Source organism: Mirounga leonina, unplaced genomic scaffold (assembly GCF_011800145.1).
Source record: "Mirounga leonina isolate KUSES-001 unplaced genomic scaffold, KU_Mleo_1.0 Mir_174, whole genome shotgun sequence".
Classification (NCBI taxonomy): domain Eukaryota; kingdom Metazoa; phylum Chordata; class Mammalia; order Carnivora; family Phocidae; genus Mirounga; species Mirounga leonina.
The window spans coordinates 3,076,553-3,098,270 of NW_023270451.1; the positions used below are offsets into that span (position 1 = coordinate 3,076,553).

Genomic DNA, 21,718 nt, shown 5'->3' on the forward strand with positions numbered 1-21,718 from the left:
GTGGTCTGCCGGGGGTCTGTCGGCATGGGGAGCTGTTGGCGGGCTCACTGGAGGGGGTGCATCTTGTGGGACTGGTGAGGAGTGGATATTTGGCTTTCTGTGGTTGGTCCTCATTTGGAAGTGGACATAAAGTTAGGGAAGCTGTCGTAATCCATCAAGCCCTGGCCATTCTGGGCAGATTGGCACAGACGTTCTTGCTCACCTTCCGAGACTGTTACTAGACCTAGCAATCTGGCTTCCGGCGAGCCTGACTTCCAAAAGGCTGGCGTCCTGTGCCACTCACTGTGGACCAGGGCTTGCTTTCCCGCAGGCTATAGGTCAGAGTTCTGTTTTTATCTACGGTCCGACCGTTGTTCGTTTGTATATTCAGTCTCTCGTCCTTCACTAGGACATAAGTGGTAAGAACATTGTTTTTATTTACTGCTCTAACCCCAGAGCCTAAAATAGTGCCCGGTGCCTCATAGGCACATGGTGACTGTTTGCTATATCATAATGTTTGTCCAGGTCTAGTCAGAAACACCGTGGCTCTGCCGCATGACCTGGATAGCAAACCCCCTGCAAGCTGGCATAATTCAGTCCCAGGCTACAGATGTTTGTTGAGTGCTTGCTACATACCCAGGAGGCTCCGTCTGGGGCTGTGGTTATTCACTCAGGTTACACAGGACAAGCATCGGCTGCACATGGGTAGAAGGCTGGGATTCTGAGTGCTTTCGCCTTTGCTCAAAATTTCTCTTCTCTCCCACTTTGAACTCATCTCTACTTTTGGGGTCCCGCAGGTTCCAGGTCCTGCATTATATTCAGAGACTGCTGTGGCCCACGCCTGCTTTCTCCAGCACTTACTTCCTGTGAAATGCATTTAGTCCCCACAAAGTGCCCGTGTGGTAGCTGGTTGTCTTCTTCATGAGCTGGTTATCTTCCCAGCTGGATTATTCCCTTTTAGAGCAGGAGCCGCCTCTCACCCCCAAAACAGGTGGTCTGAGTCTCTCCCCATCCCCCCACCCCTCCTATCGTTGACCTTTTCCCTGAGCTCTGGATCAGATGTCTCCCTGGCCCCGGGACCCTGCCATTTTCTACACACGGAAGTCCCACCTGGCTCAGAACTGTATGCTGGCCTGACAGCCCAAGGCCGGGGCCCTCTACTCGGCATCTTAATTATTTTCTGAGAAGGGCTCCCCATTAAGTCTTTTACAAAAATATTTAAATAGTTCTGAGTTATCTGTTCTTCCAGAAAGGTTTGGGTTAATTTATCTTTCAGACAGAACACTCAAGGGAAGGGGCACCTGGGTGGCACAGTCGATTAAGCATCCTGACTCTTGGCTTAGGCTCAGGTCATGATCTCAGGGTCGTGGGATCGAGCCCCGCGTCAGGCTCAGCACTCAGCTTGGAGTCTGCTTGGGATTCTCTCTTTCTCTCTCCCTCTGCCCCTCCTCCTGCTCTCACGCTCTTGCTCTCTCTCAAATAAATAAATAAATCTTAAAAACACACACACACACACTCAAGGAACCAAGAAACGAATAGGCCAGGATGGTACGGGGAGTAGAATCTTCGGGGAGGGCTTATCAGCAGGCTAAGGTCAGCCGTAGCAGACAGAACGGAAGCTCCCCAAGGGCAGGGATTTGGGGCAGCTGTGTTTACTCATGAATCAACACCTGGCACACAGGAGATGCTCCATAAATATTTATTGAATGAATGGGAGTTATAAACACGCACATTAAGTATGAAATGAGAAACGCCAAGTTTCAGTAGCGATCCTTTTCAATATTCACTCATTTTGTCGCTTGGATTTTCTCAGCCATCACAAAGCACATTCCATAAAAAAAGGCAAACGATAGAAGTACAGATGCGAAAGAGGGCTCTGAGGAGTGAAAGTGTCCATGCCTGGTTTCTGTTCGCAAGCCGCACATGCTTGTAACACCCTGCTTCCCACGGAGCGCGACGGAAAGCTTAAACTCCAGAATTCACCACGTGGTTTCACATCCCTCAACAATGATGGGTCCCTCTGTGGTCTAATCCCTGAACATCCCTGCCCCAATTTTATGACTCAGAAGCAGGCAACTCAAAGTTAGCTACAGAAGTCCATATGTGTTTAAGGCCTTGAAAGGGAAATGTGAGAAATTTTTCACAAGATCCGTAGCACTCCCTGGCTTTATTTTATTCAGATAACTTTTTTTTTTTTCCCCAGACCTGGTAAATGTTAGAAAACAAATGGCCTCAGCCCTGGACCTCAGACTTCTGATTTCCCCTCACCCAGGAACCAAATATGCAAAGGGAAGAGCAGATTTTCTCTTGGCCAAAGAACGCCTCACCTGGGGCCACTCCTGACCCCATGTCTTGGCTTCCTCCAGGCTCCCATCTTGGGGCTTGGAAGGCAAGCGGCTCTTCCTGCCCATCACCAGGGGAGAAACTGAGCCCTCAAACAGACCCTAGCCTTCGGGAAGTCCCTCCCTGTGCCTGACTTAAACCTCTTCTGGCCGAGAAGCCCAAGCCCAATTCCCTCCTGCCCTGTCATCACTGGAGAAGGGGAAACAGCTGCTCACTGCTCTCCTTTTAATCATCCTTAATGGGCTCGTAAACAGTTATTAGGTCCTCCTCCAGCCTTCTCTGAGCCTCATTTTACTTGCATTGAGGCTGAGAGCTTCTGAGGAAGGCATTTTACTCAGGGCTCCACAGACTTGTGGAGTCTTAAATGGGTAATCAGCCACTTCACCCACTTTAACCTCCACAAATGAACAGCTCTGCCTCCTTTTGCAAAATTTAAATCTATTCAAGGGAGTTCCCTGGCAACCAACCCTTATTAATAAATCACGCCTGCTCTAGGCCGGACAGGGCATTTTTTCAATGTTTCTTTCTCTTAAGAAGTCACCCTCGTGCAAAGACACACAATGAACACACAGCCGCTCCCTCGAAGTTCGGCATTTGCAGGATTGTGGGCCTGGGGAGTTCTCATCTGGCTCCCCAACTGAGAAGGGGGTGTGTTGCTCTAATAGACTCTCGCTGGGCCTTTCTTCTGGTTACTAGACTAGGAACATAGCAGCTGGAGGGGTCGGAGGCAGGACATAGAGCTACAGCAAGACCTGCTCAGCCTCCACTAGGCACACACTGGAAAGTTCCATTTTCTGCTCCATCATGCTACCGTTTATTTTCAGTATTGTTCATGCCCACTGGGGAAAGTCCCAGTTGTATGACTGGTTAGAGCTTCCTGTTGTGTCTCCCCTCTGGGTCCTGTGGTTCCCTCCGATGGCAGGAGGTAGGGGAGGAACAGGGCACGGAGGTGGGACGGTGGGTGTTGTTTTAACTTTGAGAAAGAGTGATTTCATTTCAAGAGAAATTTTAACCAGGATGGCTAAGATGACGGGGACTGACAACACCAAGTGTGGGCAAGGAAGTAAAGCAATTGAAACTCTCAGTCATGGCTGGTGGAAATGTACATTGGCGCCACCAGCTTTGGAATTCTTGGCCAACGCCAGCAATGGCTCTGACAGTTCCACTCTCAGGAATATGCTCGGAAGGAATAAGAGATTTATGCCCAGCAAAAAACCTGCACAAGAAGGTTCATAGCGATGGGATTTATAATAGTAAAATACCGGAAGCAGCCACCCAAGTGCAGAATGGATAAACAAACTGAGGCCTAGTCCTGCAATGGAAGAGGACACACAGTGGAAGAGAACTGAATCACTAATCTATAGTGCCACATGGATGAATCTCACAGATGTGATGCTGAGCAAAAGAAGCCAGACATCGGGGGACCTAGGTGGCTCAGTCGGTTAAGCATCGACTCTTGGTATCGGCCCGGTCATGATCTCAGGGTTGTGGGATCGAGCCCCGAGTCTGGCTCCGAGCTCAGTGGGGAGTCTGCTTGAGATTCTCTCTCCCTCTCCCTCTGCCCCTCCCCCCTTCTCTCTCTCTAAAATAAACAAATAGGGGCGCCTGGGTGGCTCAGTTGGTTAAGCGACTGCCTTCGGCTCAGGTCATGATCCTGGAGTCCCGGGATCGAGTCCCACGTCGGGCTCCCTGCTCAGCGGGGAGTCTGCTTCTCCCTCTGACCCTCCTCCCTCTCATGCTCTCTGTCTCTCATTCTCTCTCTCGCAAATAAATAAAATCTTAAAAAAAAAAAAAATTAAAATTAACAAATAAATCTTAAAAAAAAAAAAAAAAGCCAGACACAAAAGAGCATGTGTGTGATTGCACTTATATGAAATTCAGAAAAGGCAAAAACTAATCTAGGATGATCAAGATCAGAAGAGTGGCTGCCTCTGAGGGGAGCCTATTATGAGTGGAATAGCTTGGATCCATGCACTTGATTGAATGTAAGTTACACCTTCATAAAAAAAAAAAATACAAGAAGGTGTCCATTGTGTTTTCTTCTCCCCAGATGAATAACTGATTATTTATTCATCAATTTTTTTTTTTTTACTGCTCTGTTTCTTTTTAAACATTTGAGGTGACTTCCGAAGGTGTGTGGCTTTGTGTGTTCATCAGGGAAGAAACTGGAGTGGTGCTACACAAGGATAGGGGATCGAGATGAAACCCGCTGTGAGGGGAGCCCTCAGTATTTATGTCAGGAAGTCCTGAGCACTTCCTACGGAGCTTCCCAGCAGTCCACATGAAGAAGAGACATGATTCCACATCCAAAAGTTAACAGTTCATCTGATCAGAGGACAGAGACCCGAGAGAAATTTCTCCCGTGCTGTCTCAGAAAAGGGCAACTATGTGTGTTTTAAACATCCCATTCGGGGCCCTGGCTCTCTCAGTCCTTCAGCCCGTGTTTTCACCCCTGATGCTCCCACCCCTGCCCTCATGGGAACTAGGGCGAGGCAGTCTCCCAGAGACACTCGAGGCCCCTCCCCCTTGCTGCGATGTGGGGCCTGCACCCAGATACCTGTTATTTTCCCGGGTGCAGTTTGGGGGAAGCCCTGCTCGTGAGGACTGGGCTTCTGCTCTTTGGGGTGCCCGGCTTGCCATTCTGGTTTCTGGAACGGGGGCGTCCTCAGCTGGAGCTTTGCCGCTCAGCCCATCTCGCTCACCGGTGCTCCTCGGTGGCCTGGCCCCTTCCCCAGCGACAGCTCTACTCGGAGCAGTTCTCTGGGGGTCTGGCTCTTTCCATCTTGGCATTTGGGTTGAGGGATCTTTCCACTTTCTGGCTCCCGTGTTTGAGTTGAATTCATATACTGCCCCAGTAACTAGGGGAAAAAACATATAACCACCATATAAATGAGGGAATTCAAATGCTCTCCTCCCCCATCTCTACCTGGCTCCTTTCTTACCCCAGGGAAAGAGGAAAGGCGCTAGGAGGGGTGAATCATGGAGAGAGGAAGCAGGCTCATGAATGGCACAATCTTCACCAGCCTGCCCTTCCTATGAGCTTTAGGACTCTGACCACAGAGGTAGCAAATATCATGCCTCCCTGGATAGAAAGACTTCGGACAGGCTCTCGGTTGCAAGATTAGAAAGCCACATAAATCTTGAATTCCATGTCCGCTTTGGATACATTTGGTTCAGTTTCTAATGGGGTTACCCATTATGTTCTGATTTTTTTTTAAAGATTTTATTTATTTTTTTGAGAGAGACAGAGCAAGAGAGCCTGAGCTGGGGGGGAGGGGCAGAGGGAGAAGCAAGCTTCCCGCTGAGCAGGGAGCCCGACGTGGGGCTCGATCCCAGGACCCTGGGATCATGACCTGAACAGAAGGCAGACGCTTCATGGCCTGAGCCCCCCAGGCGCCCCTGATGGGTTTGTTTTAAAAGCCCCCTGAATTCCAGACGCAAGAAGGAAGCCATGGAGTAGGGAGGAAAGGACTCTGATTTTTACGTATGTTAGGTTAGCGGAGATTCATGGACACAGACACGAAGCCTCTGTGGAGATGGTGCGAGAGAGCCGTGTGACTGAGCCAGAGCAGCGGGCACTAATCGGTGCGCTCGTTCACATCAGTGCAGTTGGCTCCTCTCTTCCTTTTTTCCGTCTCTCAGCACATGAATGTCGATGACAGCCTTGGTCCTTCCGGACTTTTGCCCCAGAAGATGGAGTCTCAGGCGATCCCCTGCTCTTGCTATGAGTGGCCTCTCGGCAGAAGATCCCACCAGCACTTATGCTAATGTGGGCACATTATGGTGACAAGTACCTAATAATAGAGGGAAATTTAATTCCGGCAGCGGCAGCAGCCTCTCCTGGAGAGGAGCCACCCTTCCGAGAAGGACCGAGCCACTTGCATGTGAGGATGGCAGGGAGCCAGCACACTTGCCTCCCGAGTTTGGTTTCCTTCCCTTTATTCACATCTATAATTGAGCCTTTGTAAGTGGAGGGATGTGTGTAAAGGAGCTAAATTTGGAGCTGATTTCATGGGGGTGAGGGGAGCTCTGGAGGCCAGCTTTACCTTATGTTCATCTTGCCGACCAAGAAGAAATTCTTGGCCCCGATCTAGGGGAAAAGGGAGCCAAGCCTGCCATTTCTCCATCTCTCTCACTACCAATAGGGTGGTGTTAGAAGCATTCAGAAAGGACTGGGGGAGGAGGTTGAGCTCCAAAGGGCAGGCAGAATGCACCAGTCTCCTGAGTTGGTTTGCGATTTAGGAAGGGAGGCTAGCAAGGGCGGGAGGCTTTAGGTGGAAATCCGGCTGGCATCTGCCAGCTCAGAGGTGATCTCCCCCGGGATGGCAGCGGAAGGGTCAGGCAACACCCTCAAACGGAGGGACAAACTGAGTTAAGGGCAGGACCTTGGATACGGTCCTCCGTGACTCTACCCACCTGGAATATGAAAAACACCTTTTGGATGGATGACACTGCCACTTAATTACCTGGGTCGATGGCTTCTCCATCAAAGACAGAGTTCATCTGAATTGTTTCCTAAGGAGGAAAAGAGAAAGCTTCAAGCACAGCCCTGCACGCCTCCCGCCCTGCCAGGCCACTCATCCTCATAGCCTGCTGCGTTCCTGACCCAGGGCCTTCTTGACCCTTGTCTACTCACTAGGCACCGTGCTAGATGCTGGGGACACAGTGGTGAACACGACAGGTGTGGGGGCTGCCTGCACAAAGCTTGTAGTCAGTGGGAGCCCCTGCCAACAGGTGCATGACATAGAGTGATAAGGTGGACGTGGGACTCTGGCATGCTCGGGGCCCAGGAGGGCCAGGAGGACATCTAATCCAGCTTGGGAGGCAGGAAAGCATCCCAAGTAAAGGCTGTCTAAGCTGCACAGAAAGAAGAGCAGAAATGCCACATAACCCTGGCTGAGACCTCCTTTGCCTAAGTGGGATCTGTCAGGCAGGTGGGCGTGGCAGGCAGAGAGAAGCACTCACGTGCTCCCACCCGTGGCCTCTGGCTGTGTCCCCTTGCCTAGGCCAACACAGTGTTGCATCTGGGCCTGGCCTGCCTTCCCTACGCCCGGTGCTCCAGCTCCCCTCCTTCCCCTGTTCTCTGTGCCACCCTCTGGGGACCTGACCTCCGTCCCCAGGGAAACACCCCCTTCTCTCACAAGGTGCCCTCTGGAGGTGCCCTTCTTTAGCATGCTAATGAGGATGATGTTTGGAGTCTAGGGGGTTCTAATCACACCAGCCATCATCTACGCACTGACCCACGGCTCCCCAACTCCCATGACAGAGGAAATGGAGACCATATGGGTTTTATCCATTTGAACAGTTCAGCAGCTACACTTTTTATGGTCATGGGGATTTACTTATTTAATTAATTTAATGCATATTTCTAAGGTGCTCTCTGAGTGGCATCACCAAGGGGACTTGCCTTAGACACTAAGACTAAGGAGATAAGAGATCCCCCTTTCCTCCCGAGTGTAGACAGGCCTGTCTGGATAAGCACTTAGGTGACGGACCTGAAACAGAAATTCTAGAGCACTGGATAGTGTTTGTCATTGTGCATATCATTCCCCCCATTTATGGGTCTTGGATCATAACAGAATCTTATTATCAGGGGGTGAGGGAGACTGGAGGGGTCACCTTCAAGTTCTGTCACTTCCCAGTGGGCAGATCAGGTTCAGTAAAGAAAAACAAGGAAGTAAGGGTGGGGGGCGGTGGGGAGACTCTCCAGCTATCTTGTAACACTTGGCATTTGCGTGACTCTTAACAGTTCTCAAGGTAGTTCCTCAACCTGCAACCCCAGGGCACGTGTTCTCACTCCCATTTTACAGATGAGCAATCTAAAGCTTAAAGAGGCTGAGGGAGTCTGCAAAGTCAACGGCCAAGTGGGCCAGAGCCCACCCCTGGACCAAGCTGTGCCCCGTCTCCCTTGCATTTCCGCAAGGTTGTGGAACGGTGAAGAAAAAATAAATATCGCTGAAGGCTGAGGCTCCATTTCTGGTCTTTAAGGCAACTCACTCTCCTGGAGAGCTGGTGTAGATAATAAACACCACTATTTAATATTTATGAAATCCACTTCTTCTGCAAATATATCAGCAGACATGTTCAGTGGAGGGAACAAATTCTATCAGGAGCTCGTCACACAGCAATCTGTTCCAGTGGCCAAATACAAGCGTCTCCCTGAATGATAAACACTCCCACGAGGCTGTGGCAGGGTCTGCCTGAGAGGGGCGGGGGAGTGGCCCACCACACGTCACCCAAGCCAGGTGCCCTGCGGCCACCACACTTACCACCAAAACCTCTGGCTTTGTAGTCTTCATCTCTGCAGGGAATAGAACAGATAGAAGTGAAGCTCCTTGGACACTAAATTGACCTTGAAATTCTACCTCCACAATGGGATTTCTCTTAAACAGGCTTTGAACTTAGTATTGCAGACACGACGAGGAATTCTATGCAGAAATGTTTATTGACAGTTTTCTACCTTCCAGAAAAATACACACCCCCACACATGCATACACATAATAATAATACACAGAATTGGTTTTTGAATGTTACTCTTTTCCCAATTTATTGCTATTACTGGACCTGGGTAATTAGCTTTTTACTGAAAGATAAGAAAGAAAGATCCAGTTGATACATTTGTTCGTAATGTGAGGATTCTTTGAATCCATTCCCTATGCCCTTTTAAAAAGTAACTAGGGTGGGTGACAGTCTGTGAAGACCTCATTAAAATCATTTCATTTGATATGATCAATAACCATTACAATCAAATTTCTAACCCTGCTTAGTGCCTTGTGCATATCAGCTACGCACGCCTATGGATTGAGTGATTAAAGCAATCTTTTTTGGGGCGCCTGGGTGGCTCAGTCCGTTGAGCAACTGCCTTCAGCTCAGGTCATGATCCTGGAGTCCCAGGATCGGGTCCCACATCAGGCTCCCTGCTCAGTGGGGAGTCTGCTTCGCCTCTGACCCTACCCCCTCTCTACCCTCTCTCTCTCTCTCACTCTCTGTCTCTCAAAGAAGTAAATACAATCTTTAAAAAAAAAAAAAAGCCATCTTTTTTTTTTTTTTTTTTTAAACACGCTTTCCAATCCTCTGTCCCATCTCTCCCCATAGCCTGGATTCCCCTCGAAACAGCAACTTTCCAGGCTTGGGTCTGTCATCCCCTTAGGCTTGGCGTCCTTATTCAGATGGGAATTTGCTCAACTCACCAGCGCCTCAACTCTCCCCGCCCATCTGACTGCACCCCGCCCCCCTTTCCGACTTGCCTGACCCAAATAACTTGTGAAAATGATCAAATCCGTTACGATCTGAGAATAAAGTGTCATTTGTTCTTGCAAAAGAGGCATGTGTCCAATACAGAGCATTCGCTGTCCTCGGGAGCGGTCCCACCCCTCCACGTGCAGCAGCAAGTAGATACTGTCTGTGTTTCACTCCTGGAGAATTCATCACTCCTGGCCCGCTTGGCGGGGAACAGACCTCTAGGTGCCTCAGTTCAGCTGGCTGGAGGCAAGTCTGGGTAGGGAACAGGCAGGACTCAGAGGAGAGATCTGAGCGCCTAATGGCACCATGCACCTTGCCCTTTCCTTTCTCCGGCTACATCTGACCTCTCATTTCAGCCACAGAAAACGCGACTGAAAACACACCGAGGCAGAACTGCACCCCGATTCTCTGCTGAGTTGGAACCCTTTTATTTAGTACAAGAGAGCAAGCAAAACCCAACAACAGTGACAGCCACAAACAAAGGGAATAGGCATGGTACATACCTCCTTTCTTCACCCTGTGGGGAAAAACAAGAGATGGGCAAGAATTAACCTGAAAGTATTCTGCTCTGGTTCACATATAATAACTTGGAGCCTTGGGGCAACTGTGTTCCTTGGGATTCAGGGATTGATTAAAAGAGGGGCCAGGCTTGGGGACTAAAATGAAGGCTGGGCTCCCACCCCTGCTCCAAACACAGCAGTTCCAGCACTGTTGGTGTGGGACTTAAGAGGTTCTAGGAGTTTGGTAAGTTTGAAAACTATTGCCTTATAGAACTTGAGGGAAGGTATTTTCTCTGACAGCACAGGTGAGGGCATGACCAGCGGGTCTGGCAATTCTTCCCGCCTCCTTTTTCTCCCCAGTAGCCACCTTGAGCAGAAGACTTGGCTCACAGCAGGAAGCTTCAGGGGCTGGCAGCCAAACCCCGTTTTCCTATAACAGGAAGACCTGGTCTTGGATGCTAAGCCCCTTCCCAGGATAACCTTGGGTTCCATAATTCTGTGACTCTAATTTTCTTCTTTGCTGTTGGACAAACGTTGGCTGCCATATAGTACACCTAATTTCCAGGGAGGCCAGGCCTGAGCCTGTTATTACTAGCTAGTTTTTCTTTTTTAAGTCAACCATGTTGGAAATGATTAATATTTTGGATGTAAGTTAAGGCAACCAAGTTCAAGGTACATGGAACCATAAACTGCTTGAGAGTTGCAGTGTCTAGTGGATGACTACCTTTAAGAACTTCTGTCCAAACCCCATTACGGAGCACCACCATCCTTACAAGCTTAAGCGTCACTCTTTTGGAACCAATTTTTTCTTCCAAATCAATTTGTGAGTAGAGCCCAAACAAAAATGCCTCTTTTAATTTCAGCAGATGCTCACGGATTTCTTACCTTGAAGTCAAGGTTGCCAATAGCAACAAACTTCCCCAATAAATATGGCAAAATGCAATGCACATCTTTATGCTAATGCCTTATACTTTTGTAGAGTCTTTTCATCCACAGATTTTAAGTTATTTGACAGTACTAGTTTATCTTCAAAACACCTTTAAAAGGTATAGGAAGTCTCATCACTCCCTCGTGGTGCCAAAACTCAGGTTCCAACATCCCGAGATACTTGAGCATAGAGCTAAACTTGGAACCTAGAATCCTGAGCTCACGGGGACTCAGCCACAAAAAAAATAATGCAACAAGACTCAACAAACACTATATTAAGCATTTACTCCACATCAGGAACACTGCTAAGTGCTTCCTTTGCCTTTGTCATTTGACTGTTTACTTTTCAAATAAGGAATTGAGATTCACAAAGGTCGCCATTTGTCTGAGGCCATATGGAAAATGGTGAGCCCAGAGCCAAAACAGGCCTTGTCTCTCTCCAAAGCCGCAGGATCAGAACCATCATGCTGTCATGGGGGAAGCTTCTGAGACTCAAGAAACTGGGTCTAGAGAAGCTTGGAACAATGAAGCGCTCTCTCCATTTCACTCCAGTGTCTCACTTCCACGGAGTACATGGTAAGAGCACGTGAGTGAGCAGGAGGGAACAGGAGGGAGGGGAAACAGGCCTCTGCTTCCAGCCCTGGGGAGTGAAAGATTGGGGTCACATGCAAAAGAACAATGATGATTTAGTCACACAAAAGCCCAGTGAGTCACTGGAGCCAAAAGCTTAATTCCCTTAGCAGTTTTCTGTGCTTTCTCTAATTCCCTCCCGTCCTTTAAATATTCTACAAATACCAGCACAGTATATCCTATCCCTACTCACAACCAGGCTTTTTTTCTTCTGAGGCTTTTATCCAGGGCAAGTTCACCGGAGGAGGAAGCCCCATTTCACTGAGGATGTTTCAAAGACAGGGCAGGTGCCAGGAAAACCAGGCCCAGTAGGTGAGGCAGAGGGTACCAGGACCCTAGGGGAGCCAGCCCCCCACTGACTTCTCCCTCCCTCACTCCAGGCTCCCTCTCTGCCCTGGAGAGAAACCCTAATTCCTTCCATTCCCTCTCCTGACATCACTGGTAACAGTGGCCTAAAGGAAGCGGTGGAAAGGGCCCAGCCCACCCACAACTTACGGAAGTTTCTTGGGCTCCCCAGTCTTGTGGGGACAGTGTCTGTGGATGGCTTTGGCCAACAGGACGAACAGGGGTCCCAGGAGGCCCAGGAGCAATATGGAGCCCAAAGTGATGACAGAAGGCACATACCACGCTGATGGAGAATAAACGTTTTTTCTCAGGACCTGGTAGATGACCCTGGGCTTGAATGACAGAGAGGGCAGCGGGTGAGCCATTTTTGACATCAGTGCTCTCTCGTGTCAAGGGTTGGTTCTGCTCTTTGGTCTTGCTCTGTACACGGGGGCATCCGTGTGCTCCCGGTTCTTGCTGCTTTAACCCATCAGCTTATTTATAGTCTTTCCAAGCACCCAGGAGATCAAAACCCGGAAAATGTAGGGAACCGAAAAGCAACTCCAGGCCTATTTTTACTCCTTCTTCCCCTTCCCAAACACTAAAAATCCCATTGGCTTTTTTCCCTGCCAAATCATGGCATAACCCTGGGACAAATATAGCCATTGCCTCGCACTGGGAAGGCATCGCCACGAAAGCTATTCTTTTAACACTTTGTAGGCTTTGCAGTGTCCCCTCGCAGCAAGCTGCACAGCCAGCTCACGCAGGGCTGACGCACAGCGGAACCTCAAGCTTGGCATTTGCTTCCTGGAGAAGAAGACTGTACCAAACAAGGTATGGAGATTTGGGGGCTGGAGATGTCACCGTCAGGTCATGTAAGCCCCAGTAAGGTGGCAGCTCCTTACTCAAGGGAGCCTACTGGCTCCTACCACGAGTGAAAGCCCTTAAGATCATCTTATGCCTCCGTTCATTGGGGTAATATTGACTCCAGCACACGGGAGATGAACACGGACCAGCTCATGGTAGGACTCGGACAAACGGAATTTGACCACCGGTCACAGGTAGCTAAGGTTCTGATGACTTCTCCTCTAGCACACTGCACGTGTGGGGCTGCCTACTAAGGGCACAACTTTCCCTAGGCGCAGGAGGAAAGGGGGCAAAAGAGTTAGAGTCCCTCCCAGGAGCAGGAGGAGATAATCCTATTGTCAGACTCCGAGACTCTCTCCCTTCCTTCATCACACTGGTTTTATGGGCACCGGCTTGTTTGCTTCCTACTATCTACTACAATCTGTAGTTAATGAATGAATTTGGATACCTGTTTGTCATCTGTCTCCCTCTCTAGATCAGCAGCTCTCAAACTTTAGAGCACATCAGAATCCCCTTGGAGGCTTATTAAAAACACAGATTACTGGGTCCCACTCCCAGAGCTTCTGATCCAGTAGTTCTGGGGATGTGGCTGAGGACTCCAGGTTCCAGTATCTTTCCCTAGAGGTCATGGTGATGATCACAACTTCAATATTCTGGGGTGGGTCTAAGAATTTGCATTTCTAACAGGTGTCCAGGTGGTGCTGTTGCTGATGGTCTGGGGATCACTGACTTACTGGAAGCTCCATGACAGCAGAGATCATTTTTGGCTTGTTCACCAAAGAGCTTGGCATATTATAGGTATTCAGTCGATATTTGTAGGTTGAACCAATGAATTTTTTTGGAGTGGGGGTGGGGAGTAGGGTACAGACTGGTGCATAGGGACTCTTCAAAAGAAGTGGAGAAGAGCATAAAAGCAGCTACCTGCCTTCATGGACATTGACTTGCAACGGCTCTTACGAGCAAGCACAGAAGGGGTTGTGAAGGAAGCTGCTGGCCACACGCCCATGAAAATTGGCTCCTGCGCCAGAAGCACCACGCGTGGTCAATACCTGATCTATCACAAGTCAGTGCAGAAATGCACATTCTTCTTTAGCAACATAGGGAAAGCTAATGGTTCTACAAATCCAAGGTCTCATTCAGATCTTTGTCTACCGCCCAGTGACTACTCCAGTCCAGCCCATAGTTGGCATTCCTGGCAACATCCTAACACCTCAACTCTTTTCAGCCCATCCTAGATTTCTCCTGGGTCAAGGGGGTCCATCGATGTACATCACGAGGGGTGTATCTGGGTAGTCCAGGTCCCAAAGCCCTTACCCTGGTGGTCGTGGTGACAACTGTGGTGGGGTGAGGAATGACGCTAATACTCAGCGTTACCGTCCCTGTTTCAACGTGAGCCTGAGCTTTCTTCCTGCCAGACAGCAAGTTGTCATCAGTTATGTAGACAAGTAGTTTGTAGTCCCAGATCTTGTCAAGCCCACTGGCATAGTCGAAGCCTGTCGCAAGGAGCAGACTTGTAACGTTGGACCCAGCGTTGGGAGAGAAGGTGAAATGACTGTTGATGTTGCCTAAATGCGGTGTGATATAAGGATTTGGGGAGAAGAAAGAAAAGAGAGTGAGAAAGGGGTTTAGAAGAAAGCTTCATTCCATCACTTCCTCAAACATCCACGCCTCAGGTGTCGACCGTGTTTCTGACACACCAGCACCAGGTCGGTGATAGGCTATGGGCCGAATTCACTCCATCGCCTTGGGTGGAACCTGGCTGGCCACCCTGGTGGCCACACCGGTGGTGCCTCCTGGCCTGGCCTGGGTCGCAGTCCCAGGTCCTCCCGCATCCACCCCATACCCACCTCCCCCACAGCTGGGTTGGGGCTCAAGGCTCACAGCTTCGAGTGCCCGGGGCAGAAAGGTTGCCACCCAAGCCGTCCTTGCTCAGTCCTCTGGTGGCTCCAGACTCATTACCAACGGCAAACCAGTAAATGGAGCAGGAGACGATGCAGTTTGTACTCCCTTAGCAGCGAAGAGCTCCATAAAGGCCTGAGGGTTCTCTGTATGGATTCTTTCCATCTTTGGCAACTGCCGTGTGGAGGCAGTCCCTGCCCCTGGGTTTTGCGACACCGCCTACTCGAGGCTCCCTACCGTTAGAGTTCCCGCTCCGCCAGGGCTCAGCGGGCAGCCAAGATGGATTTTTACTCTTTCACATGGAATTGCTCTGCTTGTTTGGGTTTCAATCTCTGGCCCCAGCACTTCATTAGATGAGCTATTCTGGTCTCATTTCCATTGAGAGTGCTCTTTTTTCCCCCCAACAGTGGTATAGAGAGAGAAAGTGAATGGAGTAGAAGAGAATTCCTGAGGACACATTTCAAAATGCATTTAATCTATTTAATCTATTATTATCCAGAGAGAAGACTGGGATTCCCCGCCCCCACTATAAGCTGGCAGGAAAAGAGGTGGTTGAGGAGGGGGACCAAAAAAAATTTAAACTACACTAATATGGTTGATGCACCATGATGGGTGGGAATTGTGGAGGGCGGGGGGTGCCATCCGTGGGGTTCACTGTTCCTTGGGCCTTTGGCAACCACGGATGGGAGTCTGGGAAGACTTAAGTGAGATGGGGAAGCCAAAGAACTCGGAGGCACAGGGCCGTTACGTTCCTCAACCTTGCTTCCCTCATTCAAAATACCCCCTGACACACACACACACACACACACACACACACACACACTGTGCTCCAGTCAGTGTATGAGCACAGACCCCCTTCTCCCTAAACAGCTGCTAAGGCCTCTAACACCAAGAGTCCTTGGAAACCGTGTACCTGGGCCCATGGAGTAACGAAATGACCTGGGGCTGGAATCAAGGTCGGTACACGTCAGCTTGAAATTTTGAATGTTTGTGCCAACTTTCAGATCCATGGGGATGGCCAAGAAATAAGAGTTTGGGGTACAAATTGGCTTTTCATCATTTTCTTCAAGGATGTTCACGGTTACCTAGAACAGCAAGAAGGTGGTCATGGTTAACAGCTAAAGCTCACGGAGAACTTACTGTGTGCCAGGCACTGGGCTGGGTGCTTTTGGTGGTCCAGCTCATGGAACCTCCCCTGAGCTAGATGATATGATTATTCCCATTCTCCGGATGAGGAAACTGAGGCTTAGGGAGATTAAGTAGCGGACCTCAGGCCGTTCCATTTGGTGAGCGGCACAGTTCAGGCAATTTGAACTCAGGCCTGTCCTACTCCAAGTCCTGGGCTATTAGCCTCTGTTCTGTGTGTGTGTGTGTGTGCTTATGTGCATAATATATACATACACATTCACATACCACCCCCCACATGCATCTAGAAGCATGGGCTCATCCCCACATGATGCGGAGTTGTTTTTCCAGTAATGAAGACGGATTTACGGTGACCCCCCTATAGTTCCTTGCCCATCGCCCTTGCAGATTGGAAGTTCTGTCTTTAACTCTGGAATATAGAACAATGGTTCTCAGCTCTGGCTCCACTTTGTAGGCCCACTCCAGACCAGATGAACTGGACTCTCAGGAGGGTGGGGCCCAGGCACTTTTGTAGGAGTTCTCCAGCTGATTCTAATATGCAGCCAGGGTTGAGAACAACCAGGATAGAAGGAGTTGACCCGGCTAAGCTGGGATCTCATCTGTGACCTGGGCTATGGGCACTTTACGAAGCCGGTGGCCCTAAGCTGCCAGGAGCAGAAGCTAGCCTCTTCTGTTTCATCGTCGTCTTTTATGCTTGGTGAATTGAAGTACGGACTGGGACGCCTGCCAGCATGGAATCATAGAATGTCAGCCCTGGAAGGGACTTACGTGATCATCACCCTTTTTAAAGGCTTATGAATTTTGAGTCGTGTTCATTCTACCTTTGAAATTTGGGGATTTCAGCTATTTCTGAGCCCGGGAATAAATTGAAATGTTCACTCCAGTTAGCTCCCAGAGTGGAGTCCATTCATTTTTCTCAAAAACCCAGCCTAACAAACACGACAATTATCTTCAGCTTAGCACGTCTTTTGCTCAGCTAGCAATGTCGAGCCTCGCACATCATTAGAAACATGTCCTATTAATTCAAAGCCAGTCATCAGAGGAACTGGACTGTTCAGGCAATGGGTTATCAGGTGACTCTCCATTTAAGAGAGAGAGAAATTGGGACACAAAGATAAGCATTGCTCAGACCCCCTTGGAAAATTGGGATTAAAGTTGAGACATGAACTCCATCTCCGGATTGAACCAGTCATTCTCTGTATCACACGGGGCCGCCTGCCACTGGCCGACAGTTCATTTTGCCTTATGCTCCTTCACTTTATTAATGGGAAAGACCAAGAAATAGTTCCGTCTTCGCGGCCATCATATTATCTCCAGATAATCATAACCATGGACAGCACAACCCTATGAAACCCTCGTTACTCAAAGTGTGGCCTCAGACCAGCTGCATCAGCACCACTTGGAAGTGTGTTAGAAATGCAGATTCCGAGACCCACTCAGACCTGCCGACTCAGCATCTACATTTAACCAGATGCGCAACACCACAGTTGAGAAGCAGCATAACCCTGGGTCAAGCCACATCATGTGAAGGTCTACCCTATCTGATGTGATTCGGGAGGGGTAGAAACATGGCAAAACTACGCATAGCGACAAAACCACACCGCACTTGTGGAAGCATGCATCTCACCGCTAGCCCACTGCCAAAGTGAAGGGAGATCTAAAGGGTAACAGGGGGAAGCCGGCTGCGCAGAGTGGTCATCAGTCTTGGCACACCTCCCAGCCACCCACAAACTTGGGCCTACAGATGCCAATCTTTATTTCCTAGGCTCTGCTAGCTGTGTCCAAGTGTGCCGTCCTGGACACCACTAGTCATTCCCCTTACATCGGCGGGATGGGCCCTGTTAAGATTCCTTATTGCTACAGCCACATCTGGAAGGTGCCGGAAAGATCCTAAGTCAACCGGTCGGGCTGTTGTGAACACACCCACGGCCCCACTCACAGTGACTGAGCTGCTGTCCTCGCCATTGGTGGCCTGGATTCTGAGAATATAGATGGGGGTTGTTTCGTAGTCTGCTCTCGTCACCAGCTGGAGTTCTCCCGTCTGGGGATTGATCCAAAATATGTTTGGGTACTGGAGGCTGGCTCCTCCCGTGGAGATGGAGTACACAATGCTCCTCTGGGGGGAGTCTCTATCGGTGGCGTGCACTACTCCCACCCGGGTTCGAGCTGAAAGAATAAAGTACCTGAGATGAGTCCTGCTTTGGGGGCGGGGCGGAAGGGGAGACTCCAGGAGCACACATTCCCATCACCATGGGCAGAAGGACTTTTGGAGGTTCTTTGCTGCTCATACACTGTATGTTTTATGTCTTCAAGTCTATTAAAATCAAATTGTGCTAATGAGCATGCACCAGGTAACTGGCCCTATGATCCAAGCCATAGAGTAAGGCATTAAAGACAATTCATGCCTTTATATAGACTCCAAGCACGCCAATTATGTGCTCATACTACGTGATCATAAGCAACACTGCAAAGAACATCCTCACACATACTTGGTTCGCAGCAGTGTTGTCTGAATGCCTTTTGTCTCTTTCAAATTTTCTGTTATGAGCGTGAATTACTCTTACAAACAAGATGAAAAATAGTTTTTGAAAGGGTTTAGCAACCGATGATCAGAGTATAGAATTTTATTTTTTTAAAGATTTTATTTATTTATTTGAGAGAGAGAAAATGAGAGATAGAGAGCACGAGAGGGAAGAGGGTCAGAGGGAGAAGCAGACTCCCCGTTGAGCAGGGAGCCCGATGCGGGACTCGATCCCAGGACTCCAGGATCATGACCTGAGCCGAAGGCAGTCGCTTAACCAACTGAGCCACCCAGGCGCCCTAGAATTTTTTTTTTTTTAAGATTTTATTTATTTATTTGAGAGATAGAGCTAGAGAGCACAAGGGAGGGGGAGAAAGAGAAGCAGGCTCCCCGCAGAGCAGGTAGTCTAATGTGGGGCTCGATCCCAGGACCCTGGGATCATGACCTGAGCTGAAGGCAGACACTTAACCAACCGAGCCACCCAGGCGTCCCTGGAGTATAGCATTTTAAAGACTGCTCCATTTTGCTTATTTTACAAAGCTTGTTGGTGGGGCTGCTGGCATTCTGGCTGGCTTGTTCTGTGGCTCTTTCTCATACATTGCACTCCTCAAGGGCAGAAACCTCTTATTTAACTGGATAGCTCCAGCGCCAAGTGCTTGACCCACAGTAGGTGATCAATAATCATAATAAGATCTGTGAGGAATAAGAAGCTTGCTTATTCTTAAAATGCCTGCTGCATTTGTGCATCCGTATACCTGGATGAGGTATAAGGAATTAAAAGCATTCTCTTCAGAGCCTTTTTGCCCTTTGTTTAAAACTTAACACCAGGAAATGGAGACCATCCTCAAGACAGAAACTAATATGGAGAGGAGATCATTTTAGAGGGAGTGTTTGGGTTGGTTGGTTGGTTGGTTGGCTAAATAGAGAAGAGGAAGTATCAAAGTTAAGGATCAAAAGTGAGACTGAATGGGATTATACTAGAGTTAAGGGTCCCACCTTGAAGTCAGGGGAGTTGGGGAGAAGCTGAAGCTGAAAGAGGGGAAGAACCCGCAGAAATGGAGATGTGAATAGAGGGCACAAAAGAGTCCTCCAGGGAATCCCGTTATGGGCGAGAAAATGTCTTTATTTTGTTTTTAAATGAAGGAAATCTACAAATGGGGAAGCTCTTCTCTATTTTTAAATTTCCATTGTCTGCGCGAGCGGGATAAAAATCACAGTGGAGACCGAGGGAAAACTAAGGCCACAAAAAGGAAAGATGAGCGGAATCAGGCACGCAGACAAGGAAGCAATCAGGGGTTCGGAGAAACGCAGCTTAAACAACAGTTTTCCAAAATCTAGGTTTCACCTGAAGAGCTCCTCAGCAGTGAGGACAATTTAAAAAGAAATAAGAGATGCAATAAACACGAATGAGCTGTGAGTTGCCATGCACAACACCACTCAGGGCCCCTGAGCTGAAGGCGGTTTCTGCTCCGTGGAATGAAGGAGTCCATCAGGAGCCCTGGGATCTGTGTCCTGTCGGCTCCTTACCTGGCCTTAATTCTGACACCTCAAATACATAGGATGGCCTGTCAAAGGCAAGAGGAAACTCATTTTCGGGCTTTGTGAAGATATAAATGTAGATGTTGTCTGAAAGCAGAGATAGAAAAAAAAAAATTAAATTGCAACACCCCCCTCTCACACATGTGTTTATTCACCATTTTTAAAGCACCTGCCGTGTCCCAAGCTCTGTGCAAAATGGAGGAAATACAAGGTGAAGAAGACCTAGTGGGTCCTGCCTTCGCGATGCTTACTTAGAGTAGTTACTTGCCTTTGGCTTAACATGTGTACACGTCACTGTGGATCCTGGAGGAAGTGCAAGAAGCTGGCTCATAGGGATATTTAGAGTTCAAACAAACGGGCCAGGGTGGCGCAGGGGTGCAGGGGGGTGGGGTGGTTCTGGGCATGTGCGAGGATACCGAGTTAGAGAACTGCATGACTGTCTCAGGGAAACTGCAGTTTGGGAAAAGGGAAGCTTAGAGATGGGCAACCAGAGCTGACGCCAGAGAGTTAGGCAGGGGCCAGAGATGAAAGTCCTTGTGTGCTAAGCCAGAGTTTGAACTTGAACTGACAGCTATGGGGAGACACATGGAGGGCTTTCAGCAAAGAAGTAATATAATGCTATTTGCATTTCCTGAAAATCACTGTCAGAATGTGGATGGTGCACTGGAAAGGGGCAAGACAAAAGCCAGACAGAAGGATCCTTAAAAGACTTAGTGTTGTAATTGAGCCAGGAAAGGGGAGGTTCTGCGTTGAGCACTACTAGAGGAGGGGGGCGGGGCGGGGTGGGCAGCAGATCCTTGAGATTTTAGGTGACACAGAAGAAAGAACTCAGAGACAGATCAAAAGTGTCTGGCAAAGGACAGGAGGAGGCTGGGCTGATTCCCAAGTGTTCGGGTTTTTGAAGTCTCCTTTTGAACACAAATGCCTAGCCCAATACCAAGTGCTGCCTAGCACAGTTTAGCTGTTGCTACTCAAAGAAGATGCTTCATGAAATAAATCAAAATGATACTTGCTTTTATAGTAAGGAAGGGCAACATCCTGCACCTGGATTATCACGGTGTACTTATTGCCGGCTGCTAGATTACTTGAATTTTCATAATCTAGGTCACCAATCAACTAGATTAAAACAGAGATATCATATTACACAGAATAAACAATCCTTTTAATTAAACTGACAGAGACATTTTCATGTACTGTCAGTGGATATATAATTTGCAAAACCTCTGCAAAGCATTTTGCTGTAAGAGGAGCTTTAACAGGCTACATCCATAACTTTGCTCACTGCTAGAGAATTTATTCAAAAGAATTTAGCAGGAGAATCTATGTTAAAGACGTTCATCAAGCACTAATGCCCAACAGCATAAGCTCAAGACTTCAGGTTACTTGAAGAGAAGCACAATATAGAATCCTATAGGCAGGGATATTTCCATCATTTAAAAGATTTATGCATATATGTATGGCATATTCATAAAAATGTATGCATAGGGAAGAAGACAAGAGGATAACACATCACAATGTTAATAGTGGTTCTCACTATTGAGAATGCTGTTCTGTGTTTTCTACATTCTACAGTGAAGTTGTATTAATTTCCTAAACAGAAAAAATAGAAATTATTTTTTAGCTGACATGTGTGCATAAAATTGGTAAGACTTTCTTGGGGGTGGAAGAAAGGCTTGGGATGGGAGGTGGGGAGACAATGCCTAGTGGGCTGCTGGTTCTCCCTGAGGCTCTCTAACCCTGATGCAAAGACCTCCCCCCACTCCCCAATCCCATACCCCCCACTCCCAGGCCCCCCACTCCC

The 21,718-nt window shown here is 48.6% G+C and overlaps 1 protein-coding gene across 1 annotated transcript in view; it reads right to left on the reverse strand.

Moving 5' to 3' along the window:
* Positions 1-4,803: 4,803 nt before the first annotated feature.
* Positions 4,804-21,718, reverse strand: part of CDHR3 (cadherin related family member 3) — a 51,834-nt gene continuing 34,919 nt past the window's right edge. Inside the window, 11 exon segments of the mRNA XM_035021378.1 lie at positions 4,804-4,980; positions 4,983-5,180; positions 6,789-6,837; positions 8,592-8,623; positions 10,068-10,081; positions 12,117-12,298; positions 14,127-14,377; positions 15,625-15,796; positions 17,797-18,023; positions 19,906-20,004; positions 20,931-21,033. Coding sequence (XP_034877269.1) covers positions 4,883-4,980; positions 4,983-5,180; positions 6,789-6,837; positions 8,592-8,623; positions 10,068-10,081; positions 12,117-12,298; positions 14,127-14,377; positions 15,625-15,796; positions 17,797-18,023; positions 19,906-20,004; positions 20,931-21,033 — 1,425 coding nt within the window. The 3' untranslated portion in view covers positions 4,804-4,882.